The sequence below is a fragment of the Cottoperca gobio genome, chromosome 14 (genome assembly GCF_900634415.1).
Source record: "Cottoperca gobio chromosome 14, fCotGob3.1, whole genome shotgun sequence".
Classification (NCBI taxonomy): Eukaryota; Metazoa; Chordata; class Actinopteri; order Perciformes; family Bovichtidae; genus Cottoperca; species Cottoperca gobio.
In genome coordinates, this window is record NC_041368.1 from 9,843,657 (window position 1) to 9,862,698 (window position 19,042).

The window sequence follows — 19,042 nt, forward strand, 5'->3', positions numbered from 1 at the left end:
AATGTTACGTTTATATATTTACTTACATGTATTAAAAGTACACATATACCACAGTACATGGGAAGTTTGCAATTATCGAATCAAAGTAAAAGTAGATATACACTTTGTAATTCCATAAAAAAAACAAGTTTATTGAGGAATCAAGAAAATAAATATACCTAAAAGTACAAGTTCAAGTACAAGTAATTGTACTTAAGTGATAGAGTAAGCATATTTATTCTCTCTCTACCTCTGAGCGTTAGTAACGTATACATCAGCAACTCTAAGGTAATAATCTAGATCTACAGATTAGCATACACAAAGGTTTTCACATGGGGACTGTTAAGGATAATAGAGATGAGTTAAAAACACACGTTTCTATTAGTAGTATATTCATAAAACTGTATTAGTAATGCTGGCTATTAGTCCAATCAAAATAAAATCATGATAGAAACAGTATGAGGTCACTTCTCATTATATCACAGACATTTCTGCAGAATCTTTTAACAAAGAATACGCCTCAAAGCAACCATTTTGTGCTGTACAAGGGATGCTACCTTGCTTTTAGTGTGATCATAGTGGCTTTTTCATATCTTAATAAGCGTGAAGCCAGCAATGCTCCGATTCTTTTTTAAACACAGATGGTTTTCTTAGCTCCTCTGTGAAAGGTGCTTCATGTGGAGGCAAGGCAGTGTTCATGTGGGAAACTTGTCATCTGTCAGATTCGCAGACACGTCTGTACTGATACCACCTTGGTAGTGTTGTTGACTTGTGGACATGTCTCGAGTAGCTTGTGAAGTACAATTTCACAGGCTCTGTCACAGGTTTGCAAATTTCTACTTTTTTTGGATTAGGAACTTGATTATGGTCATTTCAGGCACATCAATGCATCACATATAGGTCTCTTCAAAATACACGGAACAGGGCGTCTGCCTCTCTGCTGGTTATGCTCTTAAAAACATGGATATGATACAGGTGCTTTGCATATATGTCATTAAACTTGGCAAGACTGTGTGCAATGTGAGAAACCCTAAACGTTGTTTTTCCTGACAGTATTCAACCTCTCACTTTGATCAAACTCTAATTCTGTCACTCATGTCTTACAGCTAAGGAAACATGAATCACATATTGCATAAAAGTAAACCATGTCCTGCTTTTCTACATGAGGGCAGCACAGTATGTTCTACTGAATTATTACATGATATTTCCAATGCAATATTTCAAAAGAGTACATATTTGTTCAGTGCAAGGCTTGCTCAACAGTAGTCAATCAGTTCCTAAAGACTCGGTAAAGGGAATTAGCAGTTTTTGTGCACATAACTGACCTCTGTGGTAAAATTCTTTGTGGTTTTAGACTAAAGATATTGACTTAACGTTGCTCTGTGGGAATTGCAGCGTGAATGAAAGCCTTGTTATGTCACTACTCAGTTACATTGTAATGTGCCCTAAATTAGAGCCTAGTGCATAGTAATTAATAAAGGGTAGTTATGCGAGAGATTGGCACCTGGACACAGAATTGTGCAGCTCACAGGAAATAGCTGAAGTGGAATGTTTTGTTCTGTTCTGTTGACAACACGTTGAAATAATTACTCACTCTGGTTGTCATGGTGAATTTAAAAAAAGGCAACAATTAGCGGTAAATCAACCTAACACCTTTTAATGATCTTGTCCTCCTTTACTTTCCCTCTCTACGTTTCCCCACCTGATCATTCATCCAGAAATACTAAAAAGATTTAGCTTCCACAGAAATGATCAGTCCTCTTTCAACATATCACCTTCTATTCTCCGGTACACCATCCCGATTTAGTAATATACCCCTCGTATCAGTGCTCTCTCTTTTCTGCCCTATCCCATCTTTTATTTCAGCTACAATCCAGTCATCTCTTTATATCCGTCACCATAACAACCACAAATGTTCTGACAGATTTGCTGGCACTGCAGTGAGAGGTGAAGCCTCAGAGGGAGAGAGGGAGAGCGAGCGCGAGAGAGAGAAAGAGACAGAGAGGGAGCCACCCACCCACCCAAAAACCTTGCACCAATAAATGTACACTATGTTCCCAGATTATGTGAGATGCATGATTTCCAATACAAACTTGCAATCCTCTCCTGACTCATGCTTTCATTTGTGTGTGTGTTTAACACCACAGCCAGCCCTGCAGTTCAGATTGCACTGAAGTGCAAGTTATGAAGCAGAACAAAGTGTCCTGCCTCAGGTTAATCTACTATTATAAATCAGGATTAAATCTATATTTCAGATGTTATGTTCAGACTAGATCATCGTCACTCTAAAAGACAATATAAAAAACATCAATGATGCTCAAAAAATGTGTGTTGTGGTGATGTCTTCATCTCACCATTGAAGTGACAGTGTACTTCAGTGTACTGTGCTGAACATTATAAACTACAAGGAGCTACAGCATCCATTTGAGCTGTTATGTAGTGGTCTGATCTGGGCTGAGCTGCGGTTATGTCCACAGCCCGACAGGAGCCATGCCTTCTTTAGTGTTCAGTGGAGGCAGCAGGTTCTCCTCACACAGGAACCTCAGAGGGAAGTGGACCAGCAGCCCTCGGACGGCCTTCAGCTCCTCTCTGGCCTGCTCAGGGTCTGTGTCGCAGAGGCGATCCTCGCTGGAGTGCTCCTTCAGCTCTCGCATGTTGTGGATAGAGTTGTTAGGCAGACATTTGAAGACCTGTTGTAGACCAAACAACGAAAACAAATAAGAGGTAAGAAAACTAAAACATTGCTACCGTTCAGAATAAAATGGTCAGGATTTATGATACACCATCATTTTTTTTAATTATACCTTTTCGTAAATGGTGGCATTCAGTTTAGCAGGTTCATTCCAGGTCAAGAAGAAGAACTCATCGCTGATTGGATCATCAACATTGATTCTCGGGTCTGAAGAAGCTCCAACAAGAACACTGTAACACAGACAGGTAAGTGAAAGGAAATTAAAGACCTATCTTTTAATCTAGTTTTAATCATTGTTTTTTACATATTTATTTATCCCTGGTGTTAATTTTCTTTATTTTATTGACCTATATTTATACATTTCTGACATTTTATTGTCGTAATTTTTAGTGTTGCGAAATGTATTTATTGTTGTTTTTTCTATGTGAAGCACTTAGGGCTGTATATTTGTATGAACGGTGCTGTATAAGTAAATACAGTTGAGTTGAGTATAACACGTCTACATGTTCATGGTCATACATCAACACAATGTCATTTCAGGAGTTACATATTTTGTCCTGACCGGAAACACTCTTTCCGCAGAGCAAGTGTGAGGGGTCCTGCCTGGTACTCCTGCCCGTCCATGGTGGAAAGGACCCGCTCTTCATCTTCCACAAACACTGCCATCTCGCTGTCTCTGCTGCCCAGCATGCTGCGGTCATTGATGTTGGCTGATCCTGAAACGCGTGTAAAAAGTATGAGCATTAACAATCTGTCTTTTCAGAAGCATCAATTACCAAACCATCAACACAGGAAGCAACTAACAGAATAAAAAAATAAGTGCTGCTTTTTTTCTTATTTGTAAAAATAAGTTATTTGGTCACAAATCCATCGTGTTTCCATGTAACTTAATATAGCTCTAATACAAAATTAAGGATAGTGAACAGTAAATGGTGAGGCTGATACCAATTAGATACAATTACAAAAGGTGCTCGCAGGATTACATGCATATATCGATTCCTGTGAATCTCTCGTGTGCATGAAGGCCATTTGAACCCAGCACGGTGGCGGACTCCACCACTAAAAATGAAAACTACTGTATAGTTATGTAATTACAAAATGTAAGTACTTTAGATGACTTTCGGAAAAATGACAACCATAATTAATATCAAAAATGGGGTTTGACTTCATGAAAACCTTTAGGATTTTAACTCAAAATAAGGTCCTTATTATTTGTGCAGCTTTTCAAAATCCAAACTGCACACTTTACTACACCCTTCTTAAGGAGGTTAACTTGTATAAATGAAATGTCATTGTATTAATTATTCATCTCACCAATGATATAGCAGCGGTCATCAGCAATGAGGGTCTTGCTGTGAACATAAATGAGCTCTGTGACAAGCGACTGGGACAGCTGGGAATGTGTTCTCAGGCCGCAGAATGTGATGTACTCCGTCCACAGGTCTTTCACTGGGGGGCAAAACAGAATCACGTTATTGTACGGGATAAACAAAAATACAGTGAAGATTTATTAAGAAACATACACAGACTCTTAAAGTGAATGTGAAAGGAAGAAGGGTGAACATGTAGACTGGTGGGCAGATACCTAGTACAAGTAGCTTCAGTTTAAAGTAGCAACACGAGGAGAAATAAAGAAACATGTTAGAGAGGAAACAGGTGTGTGGGGGGGAATAACAGTAAACTCACCTTCACTAAGTTTAGAAAGGATGGAGTGCTCCCCTCGGCACATGGTCCTAGGACATTAATTACCCATTGAAATTAAATAATTATGACAATACAGGAAGAATAGTACAACAATAAATACTGAAAAATAATAACACAATCATTTTGGTAAGCAGAATGTCTTCAGTGACTTCACTTCGGGCATAACATTCACAACAGACTGGGGGATCTGATGGATAAACCTTAATAATAATAACAACATGCTGACTGGGCTCGTGATGTCACTTAATGAGTTTGTATGATAAAACAAAAAGCTGCAGGGTTCTTTTCAGTTGCCTTGTGCTACTAAAATAACTTCCAAAATAAATTACATCGTATTTTAATGATTTTATCCACTTTTATCAAAGAAATCTGTAACTGGAGAAACACGTACTTCTTACTTATGTAATACATGTCAGCCAAAGGAAGGGGATATTCTCTCAATTCAATTTGAGTTTAGGACTATATGAGCTACATTTATTGAACAAATTGAATAAAAATGGATAGACGGTCTATGAAAAGGTCTCAAGGACATTCAACAGTGCATTTTAACAGTCTGAGAGAGAGCGGAGGAAAATCTATATCAACTACAACTCATGAATGGAAACATGTCTGTGGGCCAGATGAAGGTTCAGAGGTTGTGTTTTCTTTGGTGTCTTGTAAGTTATAGTGCTTGTGCTGGTGTCTGGGCTGAGTGCAGAGTGATGACGGGAGGAAAAGGCTCTCACCTGTAAGTGAAGTGCAGAATAGCTTGGATGGCAACTGCACCTCCTGCACTGATGTCTCCCTCAAATCCAGGAAGAAGAGGAACCACCACAAATACTCTGTACTTCTTCTGCTCTCTGCAGTCAGACACAATGTCAACATTTACATGTGTATTTTAACATTAATACAAGACTATTCCTTACACTCATAACTCTTGTGTTCTTCATCTTTCTAAATGCAGAAACGTATCTTCTTTGTTTTATATGTTTTAATCCAGCTTTATGAAAAACTTTATTACTTCAATGTTTAAGAATGTGTGTATGCAAAATGTCTGAACATAAATCTGGTTTGTATACTCAAACCAGACCTGTGTGCGCGCAAAATTCGATTCACAATCGCATCCCCGATCCCATTATGGACGAGCTTGCCATCGGCACAGCTGATGAAGAACTGGTTCTGAGGGCAGAGAGAAAGCAGATGGTGGCTCAGTATGAGGTGAGGGCTAAAACAGGCAGGTAGCTGGCAAGGACGGGCCGAGCCGTCATTATATTCAGACTCATGAAACGTGATTGGACACGCATTGGCTACAGAATCTCTCAGTGAAATAATTGAGTAGAATGTTCTGAATCATGTGCTGAAACATCAGAGATAAAGGGAAGCCAATTTATTTATACAAAAATAAGTTATTTTCAGGGTTCATACAGCTCTGGGAATAAAATTCAAGAACTTTTAAGGTACAAAAACCAAACATTTCCAGACTCTTAAAGCCTTTAAATTCCTAAACTTTCGAGACTTTAAATGAACCCTGTATACATTGCTACTAAAACAATTTTCAGTTACACTGACATTTTTGCCGATGATTTCGACATGATCTGTCTGTTTAACTGCTCAGACGTAAAACAAATCATTAAAACGCATCGATAGACTATCAGATTATCAGTCGATGCTATCAGGTACATATTTGTCTGTGACTGGCCGAAGCATTCCTGCATTACCTCGATGTAGATGTAGTGCTCGCTGTTCTCGATGGTGTGGATGTAGGCTTTGAGGATCGAGTTCTCACAGGTTCCAGTAGACCAACGGTCGGCAGAGCGCAACACCTGAAAAAAAAGAAAGACATGTTAGTCCATGAGACATGTCCTCTGGTATTATCAAAACTTTAGTAGATACTTTTGAGTGTTAAACCCTTGATTAGATAATAGAAAACACGGTGTCTTCTTTGCCTCACTCGTCATAAGAACTTGCTGTTACCAAATAAACTTTAACATCCAAGCGTAGTACAGGAATTACAGAGAAGAGCAAGAAACTTAAAGGGGACATATTATGCTCATTTGTAGGTTTAAGGTTTCTACTAGATTAGAACATGTTAACTTGCTTTAATGTTTAAAAAAACAGAATTCTTCTCATACTCTCTTTCTGAATATATCTGTTTCACCATCCGTCTGAAACAGCACCTGTCTCTTTAAGCCCCCCTCCCGAAAAAGCCCAGTCTGCTCAAATTGCAAAGGTAGTTCTCAAACCGTGGGCGGAGATATTTAGATGGGGGCGGTATATTCTAATAAACCTGCATATGACATAGGAAGGGGAGACAAATCTTGAATAGTTTGTTGAAAACAATGTTTTTATGACCTCGGCAGCCCACAAAGAACCGACTGGGTTGTCTTATTTCAGTTTGAGGGTTTGTAGGCGCTCCAGATACCAAATGTATGCGCACAAGCACTGAAAAGGTGAGTTTTTCCTAATATGTCCCCTTTAGGTATTACCACTAATTATAAATAAACTATACATTTTTACAAGTACTTGTTGCAGCTCTTATATGCCTACAACTTAAAACAGAAACCTGTTGCTGCGATCAGTTTTGTAGTAATTTAAGATAGTGATGTATTCAGCTTGTTAACTTCTACTTTACTTTTGGGGACACTCGATGGACTCTACAGCTCGAAGACAGAATATGACAACTGAGGAAGCGTCCCTGAAACCTAATTGAGGGAACAAAACCTAAAAGGTACAGGACAATAGGGAGCAAGGGTTAGGATTACAAGCCACCGCCCACAATAGAAGAAGAAAATACACACAGCAAAATATATTGTTACCCCACACTTACTATCTGAACACTTCATAACAATAGCATAGAGGGAGAATGATTGCCTCTGTCGTGACAGTTTTGTTGCTAATGCTGTTGTTTCTCATAACCTGGACCACATTTCCCCTGCCTGTAAAATAAGATGCTTCCACCCCGTATTTGGCAGTGCATTTGTTTTCTCTGGCTTTATTGAACAGGATAAACATGTTGGAAGTGATTTTTCTTCTCTCGTTCCACCATCTGCCGTCGCAAAAAAAACAACTCTGAATACTTTAGCTGCAAAAGCCCGAACAGAGTCTTATTGTTATACTGTCAAGCAATCCATTAGATTTCCTGCTAGATCGGACTTTGTGTCGCACAATGTAGAGATTCAGTGTAGAAGCAAGTAGGTGCCACGGTCTTGTTTGCTCACAGTAATTACAGTTCATTAATTTCCCAAAATATGGGAGATGACCGTCAGCATGGTTTCTTTCACAACATATGTGCTATGACGTGTTTTTAATTTCTGTTCTTTTCTTCAAATGAGAATCCAATGTTTCCAACCCTGATGTTTTCCTGATGAAAAGCATCTTTAAAGCTTGTGTGACAAAGAAATCCCTTTTTCATATGTGCATTAAGCCATACCATAAATACTATGATAGTTTTCTGTCATCTTATGTGTAAAGGACCCGGGGTTTATTTTCTGTGCAGGACACTGTGTATGTTTCTTGCTCTGGTGTGCGCTGTTGTCTTCAGTGTTTGATGACCTTGTTTTACAACTGGCCACCAATCTCCGGCAGAGCTGCCACCAACGGTGAATATAAAAGAAAATCAGAATTATGTATGTGTCTCAAGGCTAAGCAACACAACATTATTCTTATAACTGAACGTGCCAGTGTTGTGAGTTTCATGTATGAGGAGAAAAGAAAATGCACTATGACAAGTCGGGAACGATAGACTTTCCTTCCGGTCACTAACTCCTGTTAGAGCTGAGATAATGTGACTCACACCTTGACACCTTTTCATAGACAGTTTTGAATTTTTTTCTAATATTTGTTCAGTATAGTTATCCAATATAATAGTTTTAAATACCTATATTCCGTATTTTTGCACAGATAGAGACTTGGCCTTTGGGGCATAAATACCTGCACTGTTGCATTCTTGCATCCGGGCACAGTGAATGAGAGTGAGTCAGCAGTGCAGTGAGACTTGGGGAGAAGGTAAGGGTAGAACTCGTCCTTGTATTTGTTTTTGAAGATCTAGAAGAGACAAAACAAATGAAAGAAGGCCAAATATTCAACCTTCCTGCTGGTCGTGTTTCCTGCAGAAGCCTTGTTTAGAAGTTAATTTTACTACTTCCTATCTGAGTCATATTATTGTAGTTGTGGCTAATAAACCCAATAGATTAGCATAGCATATCATAGTAGAGAAGTGTCAATAGGGCCATGGTGACATAAGTCTGAGATATATTTTATTTAGCTCTATGTGATGACGTTAAATAGCAATTACATTTTTTTAAACTTTGCTTACACCTCCTTGCTTACAACTGCTTTGGATATTTACAGTAAAATGTGTGTAAAAGCCGTCTGAAGCTTGTTAACCTGTAGACTCATTTGTAAAGCTGATTCCAGGAGAGCACTCATGCTTCAGTCTCTAAAATTATCAGGATGTTTGCAATAATTATGCATAACAACTATGACAATACAACCCCAGGTAGCTTCAAAGAAGCAGAACTTTCCTTTGAGTCTAACCTTGGTGAAGTTCCAGCGTTGGATGAAGTGGCGGGCTACATCCCTCGCAGCTCTGCCATGAACAGCTGCAGACAGATCACGCCACGGCATGCGGGGAACTTGAGTGCGGTCGATGTTATCTAAAAAAATTTAAATAACAAGCAATCACTTTTAGCACCCTGCTGTCAGAGTCTCTCAGTGTGTCTGCTTGAGTGTGAAATAAAGGAGATTCGGATAGCATACCTTCAAACGGTCTGTCCAGTTGGACCCAGTCTTTCCTGATAAAGTTGCTGTAGTCTTTGCCAAGCCACAGTTTAGTGTTACCAGTCAGATCATCAGGGTTCTCCTTGCAATCAACTGGTTGGGATGGTTTTAGACCATCAGCCACACCATTGTCCTGGTTAACGAGACATGCGTTAGTGTCTGCAGGGAGTGTGACATATTGAAAGCCCAGGCTCATGAACTACTGTAAACATATTAATGTTTAATCAGTGGTAGAGTTTCTTACTCCTGTATCTCCGTCGGGCCCGTCCTCGGTTACACTGTTAACCTTCTCTCTCAAACCCAGGTCAGTTAGTCGGTACTGGTTGTCATCCCACCTCCCAAACGCCAGGTCAATCCCCCCCACAAACGCTACAGTTTGGTCAATGGCCACCATCTTTTCATGGTGAGCCCACAGGAACACCACAGACGACACATGGTCAGGATGTCGCATTACCTGACGGACATAAGGATTCAAATTAATGTTAAAACACAAGTTAAGGCCTCAGGTAATTGTGTGTATGAAAGAATGTGACAGACCTTGATATTGGGGTGCATATTCATAAGAGTCCTCTTGCTGTGCTCACTGTTGATCCCAAGTGCCATCTCCACTTCTTTGTACAGAAGGACACACACTTTGACTCCTTGTTCCTGCGGGAAAAAGTTCAAAAACAGGCAATGCCATTTGAAAAAATTATAAGCACAGGTAATGGTACATTTGAGAATTATTTAAAATTGTATTAAGGAGGAGAACAAGACAGAGAGAATCCCTACTGCTTTGCGTTTGAGTATCTCATCCAGGCGCCAGAAGTTATCAGTTGCTGGTCTCTTTAGGAACACTTCAGGGCTGAGCCTGATGGAGACATTTAAATTATTCACATGAGAAATATATGGGAAAATATTAGAGCCAGGCATAAAGAAAGAATATAAAGGAAATGTTGAGAATAAAGTTGAAAAAACATTTTGAAATTCAAGAATATAGACTACTAGCCTTAGCTCTTATACAGAACGTTTGACTTTATTCTCAGCATTTAGACTTTATTCTTGACATTTTAAAATCTTCCTAATCTAATTTATAGTTAAAATATTTAAATGGTACAACTTGGTATAACTTTTCCTCACCAAATCCAGATCTTGCTGACACTTACCACCAATCTGTGATGAAGATTTCCTCCTTGGCTTGTTCGAGAGCATCAGCCAGGTCTGCAAGGAAGCCACTTCCATTCACAAACCTTCAAACAATATCCATAAAGCATAAAGCTTTAGCACATGAGGATGAAATGGGGACACAGATAGTTGTAAATCTAAGGTAGAATACGTATCTGACCATTTAGTGAGCGTGTTCTCCCGAGGCGGAGCAAACCCCTCGAAGCGTTGCACTTTAAGAAAGTCGGAGGTGTCTGACAGCCGGTTGATTTCATGACTCCACCAATGAGCCTGTCTGTAGCTGCTGCATTTGATGACCAGACTCCTGAACAAAAGCAAAAAGGCCATGTATGCATTAAACACAACATAACCTCAGTCATAAATATTTGCAGTATGCTGTAGCTCTCAGTGTGTGGGCGAACACACAGGTGACCTACCGAGTGAAGTTCTCGATGCAGACTCCATATTTGGTGTCTGTGTAAGCACGGCCCACTTTCACTTTGAACTCAGGGTCAAACAGCAACACAAAGTTGATCTTGCCATAGTCTCGGTTCATATACATCAAGAAGGAGTCTTTCACCACCAGCCAGCGGCGTGACCAGCGGAAACAGAACTGATGGTGGCCAATGCAGTTCAGGCCTTGGATCCTGTGACCCCCCGACCTCTTGAAGATGGGCCCCTCCCTGAGACAAATTGACACATGTCACACAATTAATCTCTGTCAGGCACTTTGTCATTTCCCCACTTTACACACTCTCAGGAAGTTTTCTTACAAGCCTTTGGGTCCGAGATCAGTGATGAAGGAGAGGGTGCCCACAGAGAGGAATTCCACCTGGAAAAAAGAGTAGATAAGAAAATGGCATCATGCTGCAGGACATTCAGTTATAAATGTGTATGCGTGTCTTTATTTTAAAGCTATTACCATGCTGTGATCATTCCTACAAAACGAGTTCTCCAGGAGACCATTCAGGTACTCCTCAAGGTATTTCTGCAATAGAAAAGTAGGTAAATAAAAGTTACATCTAGAGTATACAACAAATATATAAAAGTTATACAATTTGCAATTTGACACACAACAGACAGATAGTGACAAAGTTGTAGGCAGCTGTTTAAATTTAAGGATTTGTAAATGTGTTTTGTTATATGTTAAAAACAAAAGAAATCCCACAATATTTTTATTCTACTTTTTTATATATAACCTTTTAAATTAATTTACAAATTAGCACAACATAAAATTCCTGCATTGACAAAAAAACAACAAGATGCTCCTCCTGTATTAATAAATGTTAATCTTTACCAAATGGATTGTATAATAGTTGCAGTTGAGTATTTGCATTGTTCACAAAAAAAGAGTTATTCACTAAATCATCTGTTAATTCTTAATCCTTAACATAATTAATGAAGCGTCTATATATTCACATATACATGCTGTTTAGCCTATAATATGCATTGAAAATGTATTATTTTACAAAAAAGTGGCGGTCTTAAAATATACAATATTTCCCGTAGTATAATATCTTAGATTGGCAAAACTTCTTCTTTGAATAAAATACATGTTAAAATCTTGCAAACAACAACAATTCTGTACACACCACGCGTGTTTATTCCAACGAATGGTGTGTATGTACTATATATACACTATACTTTATATTTTTGTATCCTTTTTATTGGTTTTGTCATGTCATTGCTATGTGCACCTTTTTTTCTACATAAATAAACATGTATTATTATTATTATTATTATTATTATTATTATTATTATTATTATTATTATAATGCAGGTATCGAATTGTTTAGTTTGATACCATTTTGCTGGAGGTCCTCCTGGTCCGTTCAGTCCCATGTAAGCTGGGCATTTCCTCTGACATGGCTCGCAGCTGCTGCCTGTCCTTTGCAAATCTTTGAGAGAAATTTTAATATTTAAAACACTCTGAAGAAATCTGAAGATAAAAACTCAAACGCAACACATCACACAGATTTAGATTTGCAAGTCTCTCAGAGTGGGAGGTTGATTTGCATGATTAAAACAAACAGATTGGTGCACCGACCTCGCCAGAGGAAGCAAGTGAAGCATCATCTTGTGCTTGTAAAGGTCTCTATGCAGCTCCTGGAAGTGCTTGTACTTCCTCTTCACTGTCCAGTGGAAGTGGCCATGTGTTAGCCGCACTGTGTACAGGGTGCCTATATGGACCTGGAGAGACGATTGTTTGAAAGTGAGGAAAATATGTTATACTCTTTGAGTTACGTTGTAAAAGATGTTTATAAAAGAAGGAACATGCGGTGCTTCTCTGAACTATACAACATTACAAATAATCTTGTGCTTTTTAATAAAAAATATCCATCTAGAAATGTAGCATGAAAGGAAAAAAGACTGAAAGTAGTTATAAAATTATATAGTTATATAGTTATAAAGTGAGCTCCTAATAATTTTAATATTTTGTTAAATGAGGCCTCGAGTGGTAAAACCAGGCATCCCAGAAACACCCACTTCCTACAACACTCCCAACACTATACTCACCTGTTCTATCCTAACATTGTAGCTGCACTTGAAAGCACGCCCAATCAGCTCACCATGTCATTTACAGCCTACTGGCTCAAAACAAACTTCTGACATCATGTCAGTATGGTAAAGTACTCATCATTAACTTCAGGGTGAAGCATCCTGTTAACAACCACAAAAAGAAAAACGATTTCCCATATATAATGAAAACAAGTGTACCTTCGAGCGAGTTGTGTATTTCTCTGTGTTGTCCACTCTGCATGTAATAGGGATACCAGGCATTAAAAAAGGTATACCCTCCTCTTTTATTTCAGGAAGACGATGCACAACAAGGAAAGGACGACCCTCTGTGATTTGGAAGATAAGAACATTTTAATGAAAGTATTTTGATGCAGCCATTATAGTTGCAATGGTTAAATGTATTTTTAAAAAGGGGCAATTCTTCTTACCACTGCTGGACATGAGGCCATCTATCTCGTCTGGACTCAGACCGTGCAGGTCGTACGAGAAGCGCCTTCTGTCCAGGTCTTGGGCCGTGGAGCTTTGAACCATTGGCTCGATCACATCTGGGCTGGCCATCGCACTGTAGCTGCAGAGACAAGAGAAAAGAGAGTTTTACATTTACAGACCAGAGTTTGTGCACCTTCTCACCACCAAGCATAATGTACACTACAGTGGTATGCATGAGAAAACTGCTTATCAGAAAACGGGAAACTGAGACCAATCTACATCTATATAGTTTGTTTTGTCCGATTGTCATCATGATGTCATCTTGATAAACATTGTGAAAGATGTGATATTACACTCAGGGATTCTTTTAATAAATGGAAAGAGAGTATCATTGGAAAATTATGTTTAGAAATGTAACTATTATTCTTTCTTTTATTAGTGCCTTTTGTGTTCAGTACAATGTTCAATTTGTGAATAATATAATGTTGGAAATAATTTCCTTTATTTTTTATTCAACAGGTAATCTGTTGTATTTTATCAGCAGAAAGGCAGAACTGATTACACTTTAATATCTGTTTATTTATTGCAATATATATATATATACATACATATATAAATATATATATGTATGCATATAAAACTAGTAACATTTGAAGCAATATCAAGGTTAATATCTGAAGCAATGAATTTGTGACGCTTATGTCTGCAGTAATTTTGTTGAAAATTGATTGAAAAGTACTGTTACTACTAATAGTAGCAGTACTTTATAGCAGTAGCAGCTACAGCAGTAATTGTATTTGTTGTGGTAATAGTATCAGTGTCAGTATCAGTTACATTAGATACACTACAGTAGCAGTAGCAATATGCACACTAGTAGAAGTCGTAGTGGTTGTAAAAGCAGCAGCTTATGGTTAAACCAGTACCAGCATGCAGAGTAGCTGATACCAACACTGATATTATTATGTTTGGAGATGCAGTTAAAGTATTTAAAGAAGCTGATTAATCAGTGAAATAACAGCACAGGTTCTTGAAGTGAATCTAATCCTTGAGGAGCAAAGCGACATATCATTCAACCGAGTATCACAGCACTCAACACACTTTGCAACGTTAGAAATGCTGCTGTCAAAATGCCAAAAACAGCACTCATACATTGCATTGGGCTGTTTACCTGTTGATCAGGTCATCGACACTGCAACATATGAGAAATCTAGGACACAGCTACCAGTGGGAGAAAAGGTTTGTGTGTGTGAACCCTTTTGTATGCTACAGTGTGTGTGGGTAGATGTCTTTGAATGGCTGAATGTTTCCTGGGCAACGAGGCAAAGGGGAGGGAGGGTGTGTAAGTGTGTATGTGTGTGTGTGTGTGTGTGTGTGTCTGTGTCTGTGTGTGTGCGTGTCTGTGTGTGTGCGATGACGATGAAACATCTAAGAAGTTTATCAGATCTAAATCCTACTTAGATTGTAAATGAGACGATATAGATCAGTAGAATGATTGATTAATAAATCCACTGCTCATATTCAAGGTTTGAAGTTACTACCTGACGATTTTGAAAAAATATCTAATTGCGATTATTTTGACTGACATTGCAATTGAGATATGATTCACAATATTGGAGGGAATTATCTTTTTTGTACCAAAAAATATGTTTTTGTCTTAAGTCTGTAGAATACGATTTGTAGTCCGGGACATCTATGCAGCACCACAGTAATTAATTCAGAATGCTATTTTGACACATATTTTGCCAGGTGATTTAGATATTGCACTAGTCCATACTGTCATTTAGATAACATTTTGATTAAATCATAAAACACCCATTAGTTTGTAATGGTTCACTGTTGTCTGAAACAAATACTGGTGCTTGATAAGGAACTCTTACGTAGATGCTTTGTTATCTCAGTTACTGTTATCTCAATGTTTTCCTTCATAACAGATATTATATCTTAATTAAGTAGTTTCTCCTAAGAATCATTGGGCTACTATAACTGCTGAACAACATTCCTTTAAGTTTCCATCATCTGCTGAAGAACTTAATTAACTCCCATTAGGATCGATCTGCACCAGATGTTGCTGTGATTCTCATGAAACAAACAAGTTATTATGTTCTAATTGCTATTAAACCCATGTTGGGACCATTGTTTCCACCTATAAACCTGGATCTTTTCAGGCCATCTAAGTATTAAACACTGTCATTTAAATGAACTTCCAGCTGTTTGTTGAGATATGTTGACAAAACAATATGTTGCTAAATGAGCTCTTTGATCTGCAGCGTGCTATGAAGACTAGCTGTTTTCTCTCTGACCTTGAATGCCAGATGAGAAACTAGCTATACTTGCCACTTAGCGTACATAATGCACAGTAAATAGTCATGCATAAGAGAATGATATGGAAATGTTGAAAGGCAGAGTAGTCTTGTTTTGACTTGACAAGTTTATCTTGTTTTTTTGTTTATTGGAGTGAAACTTTTTACGCTATTTACTCAGGCTTCCTACCTGTGAAATACAACACTACACCCACCCAGGGTCCTCTACTACATGAGCCAAATTGGCCAGAACTGAGTGCTTTCACTGAAAGCCAAGCCAAGCCACATCTTACACACCAAATGGTTTTATGAGCATACATCTTTGTGTGTGTATAAGTGCTTGTTCTACACACCTTTTGGACAACAACACTGGATCAGTTAGCGCTTTAGGTTACGAGCAGCAGGGACTTACAAGGCCACGAGAGATTTAAAGCCCCTATGTGAAGGATTTGTTACAGTTGAGTTTTATTTGACTTTGAATTTTGTATTTTCTCTGCAAACAAAAACATATACCAACAATATATTTAAAAGTGTTTTACAATAGCATGAACGTACTGCACAAAAGAAGCTTTTAAAGAGCGACTCCAGCTGAAAATCTGGTTCTTACTGTTGAACCTCTTCTCACTGTGGTGCGACGATGTGGAAGTGTAGTCAGGGTGTGGTTAGTACACTTACATCACTGCTTGGTGTGGTTACAGGTGAAAGAGAGCACCACTGACTATACAACCTACTTAAAACTTTAAGTAACTAAGTTATAAAACTTTTTTCAATGTTACCATGCCTGGACCACATCACCTGGATCTGATTCATTCAGTATCCTGAATTTAAAATCCATTATAATCCTAAATCATGAAATGTTAATAAATAAATGTATAATAATCGCGATGATCTCCGTTTTGTTCTCTTTGGCTGTTAGATGGTAATGTTTTTGGATCTCACCTCCCAAGGATCGCCGCTTGTGATTTTTCACAGAAATGTCACCACAGACACTCAGTTCATAATATTGTAAATGCAAGGGCTTTAATGAGTGGGCCAGAGGCTCAATCACCATTGTGTTGCCTCATTCAGTGAAATATATTAACCTAACAAACATGCATTTAGGCTAAAATTAAATCTCCAGGGTTATTATTATTTACTTACTATAAATTAATTTCCCTTCAGGCTTAGCTAACCTCTCTGTGTGCACCTTCTTATATGGGCAGAAAGGCACATGCAGTGTAGTATTGATTTTAAAAATGGTGTCATTTTTTTATAAACAAGCCTGATCTACACAAATGGTTATGTTCCCTACTATAGGGGAACGTTATGTTTTGCATAATTGACCAGCTCTTTTAGAAACAATACATGGAGGTGGCCATTGTGCAAAATGTATAGCACCAGACTCGTGCAAACAAATGACAGGATCTGATATGTGTCATACATTCCTACATGACTAAAACAACAGAGCTGAGTCAACTCGCTGACTGCGCTGATGTCAATCGGATTTCCCCAAATCTGCACAATTGTCGCCTAAAATTGCGATTCTTCCTGACTGATGTTTCACCATACTTATATTAACTCTTTTCATTAAACTGACACTATGAGTCACACGCTTTGTAAGGTATTTTAAGATACAACTTTGGAGATAAGCACAAGTGTTTTGGTGTTAGTTGATGGGAGTTTGGATAAGGCTGCGGTATGCTGCTGCTCAATCAGAACATATAATATTCAGTTTACACCAAAATATGCATGAGACACTTTCTTAACGTACACCACGGAGGATAAAGTGCAGCTATACAGTCATTTTAAGTCTCCGGATATCAAGGTTGCTCTGACTAAAGTGGAAAAAAAGCTAAGTTTTGTCGTCTCCGCCCATCCGCCCGTTTCATACAGCGCAGGCATTCTTCAAAGAAATTACTTCAGATTACAAAACTACGCCACAGATGTCACTAATCGAAAGTGACAACAGTATTCAGACATCACACCGACAGCAGGTATTCGTGCCTCTCAGTGCCGTAAAAATCCGCAGCTGGATAATCTCACATCGGCAATGCAGCGACAGCTCAGGCAGAGGAGAGCAATGTTCGTCAACTTCAGGCCTACAAAATACTTACGTTCAATTTAAACTCCGCCGCGACTCAGCACACAGCTATTCCGCACTCGAGACAAAAAGTCACACATACATTCAGGCTAAAAGTAACATTTCATCGTGTTTTCTGAGTGGAGAGTTCATTTGTATTCCCGTAGGTGATGCACTCTTTAGTCCCTCCCATAGCGTGTCCAGTGGGACAGTATGGAGGAGAAAAGGAAATATCTTGAAATGTGGCAGCTTTGTCACAAGAAGCAGGTTATGGTCATTACACATTTGTTCTTCTATTATTTATTTTATCAGAATTTAACCAACATCACAATGTGTTGTATGTTTTCAGAAACAAAACGCTTTTTGTTTTCCATATGTTTGTGGAAAGCAGACAACATGAACACGAAGTGGACTATTCAAAGTGAAAGGTCTGAGCTGCCACGTGACAAAACATGGCTTTTAAAGGACAAGACATGTTCCGACTGCGCCATCAGAGGAGACAACACAGACAGGAATGCAGGTAGAGAGATGGGGAGGGGGATGTAGTAAATCCTATCTCACGTAACATATCACGAGGTTTCCGGTTAGCGTTTTCAAAATGAAAACCTTGCTTGTGTTTATTTCGTCTAAACACAAAACTCTCCCCTGATAGCCCTTGTGTTTTTAGAAGCAGCTCTGCATTTTGTGGGATGTGATTTTCACGAACTTTAACTTTAGTCGTCGAAGAAAACCCTCAAAAAACGACACAAACGTCACGAGCTTTTAACCTTTTAACCGGAAGTAGGCTACATGTCGTGCCAGCTAGGTTGAGGTTTCCAAAGACTTCACACAAGCTACAAAAGATTTGTTTTTCTGTTGCAGTTCTAGACACAATTCATGAAATGGTTTAGTAGATCACACCCATCTTCACGTGATACTATAATGAAACTGGAAACCAAGGAAAAGAAGTCCCTGAAATTAATGAGGTCCTTCCCTTTTCTGGGAAGGACTAAAGAAAAAGACATTATATTCGAAACGTTCATCTGCTCACATGTCCACGGACAAGAAAAGCAGACTGACAACTGCTCTGTCAAAGATGAAATTAAAATTGCTACAAGGAAAATCTTTTACAACGTTTACTGTTTGATTGCATTAGTAGGCTACCGGTACTACTATGTCTCTTTATTTCCACTTATGTGGTAACAATTGTTTTTGTGGTGTTGTCTCCTTTTCTTATGAGCTTGTGGACCTGTAAACTGACTTATATATTAGTAGAAAATTGGAATAGGTGGACTAGCAAAAATGATAATTTATAAGTAAATACTTACAAGTAAAAACTGAACAATTTGCTGACCGTTTGATAATTACACCAGCCATGAACCTTTGGTGTAGTATATTTTAACACCACATGGAGGCGTTCAACCACACATCAAAAGTCTTAACTGGGGATTTAAAAATAAAAATGAATAACAGCAGTGC

The 19,042-nt window shown here is 38.5% G+C and overlaps 1 protein-coding gene across 2 annotated transcripts; it reads right to left on the bottom strand.

Annotated features, from left to right (window-relative positions):
* Window positions 1-110: 110 nt before the first annotated feature.
* pld2 (phospholipase D2) lies at window positions 111-17,761 on the bottom strand. Of its 2 annotated transcripts, XM_029448573.1 has the most exons (24): window positions 17,619-17,761; window positions 13,225-13,364; window positions 12,995-13,122; window positions 12,324-12,466; window positions 12,081-12,174; window positions 11,199-11,264; window positions 11,050-11,108; window positions 10,714-10,959; window positions 10,458-10,601; window positions 10,279-10,362; window positions 9,905-9,983; window positions 9,671-9,781; window positions 9,378-9,587; window positions 9,113-9,266; window positions 8,891-9,009; window positions 8,285-8,398; window positions 6,073-6,177; window positions 5,445-5,533; window positions 5,101-5,214; window positions 4,358-4,404; window positions 3,986-4,120; window positions 3,234-3,387; window positions 2,784-2,901; window positions 111-2,669 (listed from the first exon to the last, which is right to left on the bottom strand). In XM_029448573.1, exons 2-24 carry the CDS (start codon window positions 13,352-13,354, stop codon window positions 2,445-2,447), a joined length of 2,868 nt encoding a protein of 955 aa, XP_029304433.1. In that variant the 5' UTR covers window positions 13,355-13,364; window positions 17,619-17,761; the 3' UTR covers window positions 111-2,444. The 2 variants fall into 2 exon arrangements, with proteins under 2 accessions (XP_029304433.1, XP_029304434.1); XM_029448574.1 differs by lacking the exons at window positions 111-2,669; window positions 2,784-2,901; window positions 4,358-4,404 and having other exon boundaries at window positions 3,254-3,387.
* Between the last annotated feature and the right edge of the window lie 1,281 nt (window positions 17,762-19,042).

Excerpts from the sequence above, each read along its gene's own strand:
- pld2 (XM_029448573.1), bottom strand. The coding sequence starts at position 13,354 with ATGGCCAGCCCAGATGTGATCGAGCCAATGGTTCAAAGCTCCACGGCC. Across the intron at positions 11,265-12,080 it reads GGAGGACCTCCAGCAAAATG|AAATACCTTGAGGAGTACCT; the intron begins GTATCAAACTAA and ends TTTCTATTGCAG. Across the intron at positions 4,405-5,100 it reads ATTCTGCACTTCACTTACAG|GACCATGTGCCGAGGGGAGC; the intron begins GTGAGAGCCTTT and ends TTAATGTCCTAG.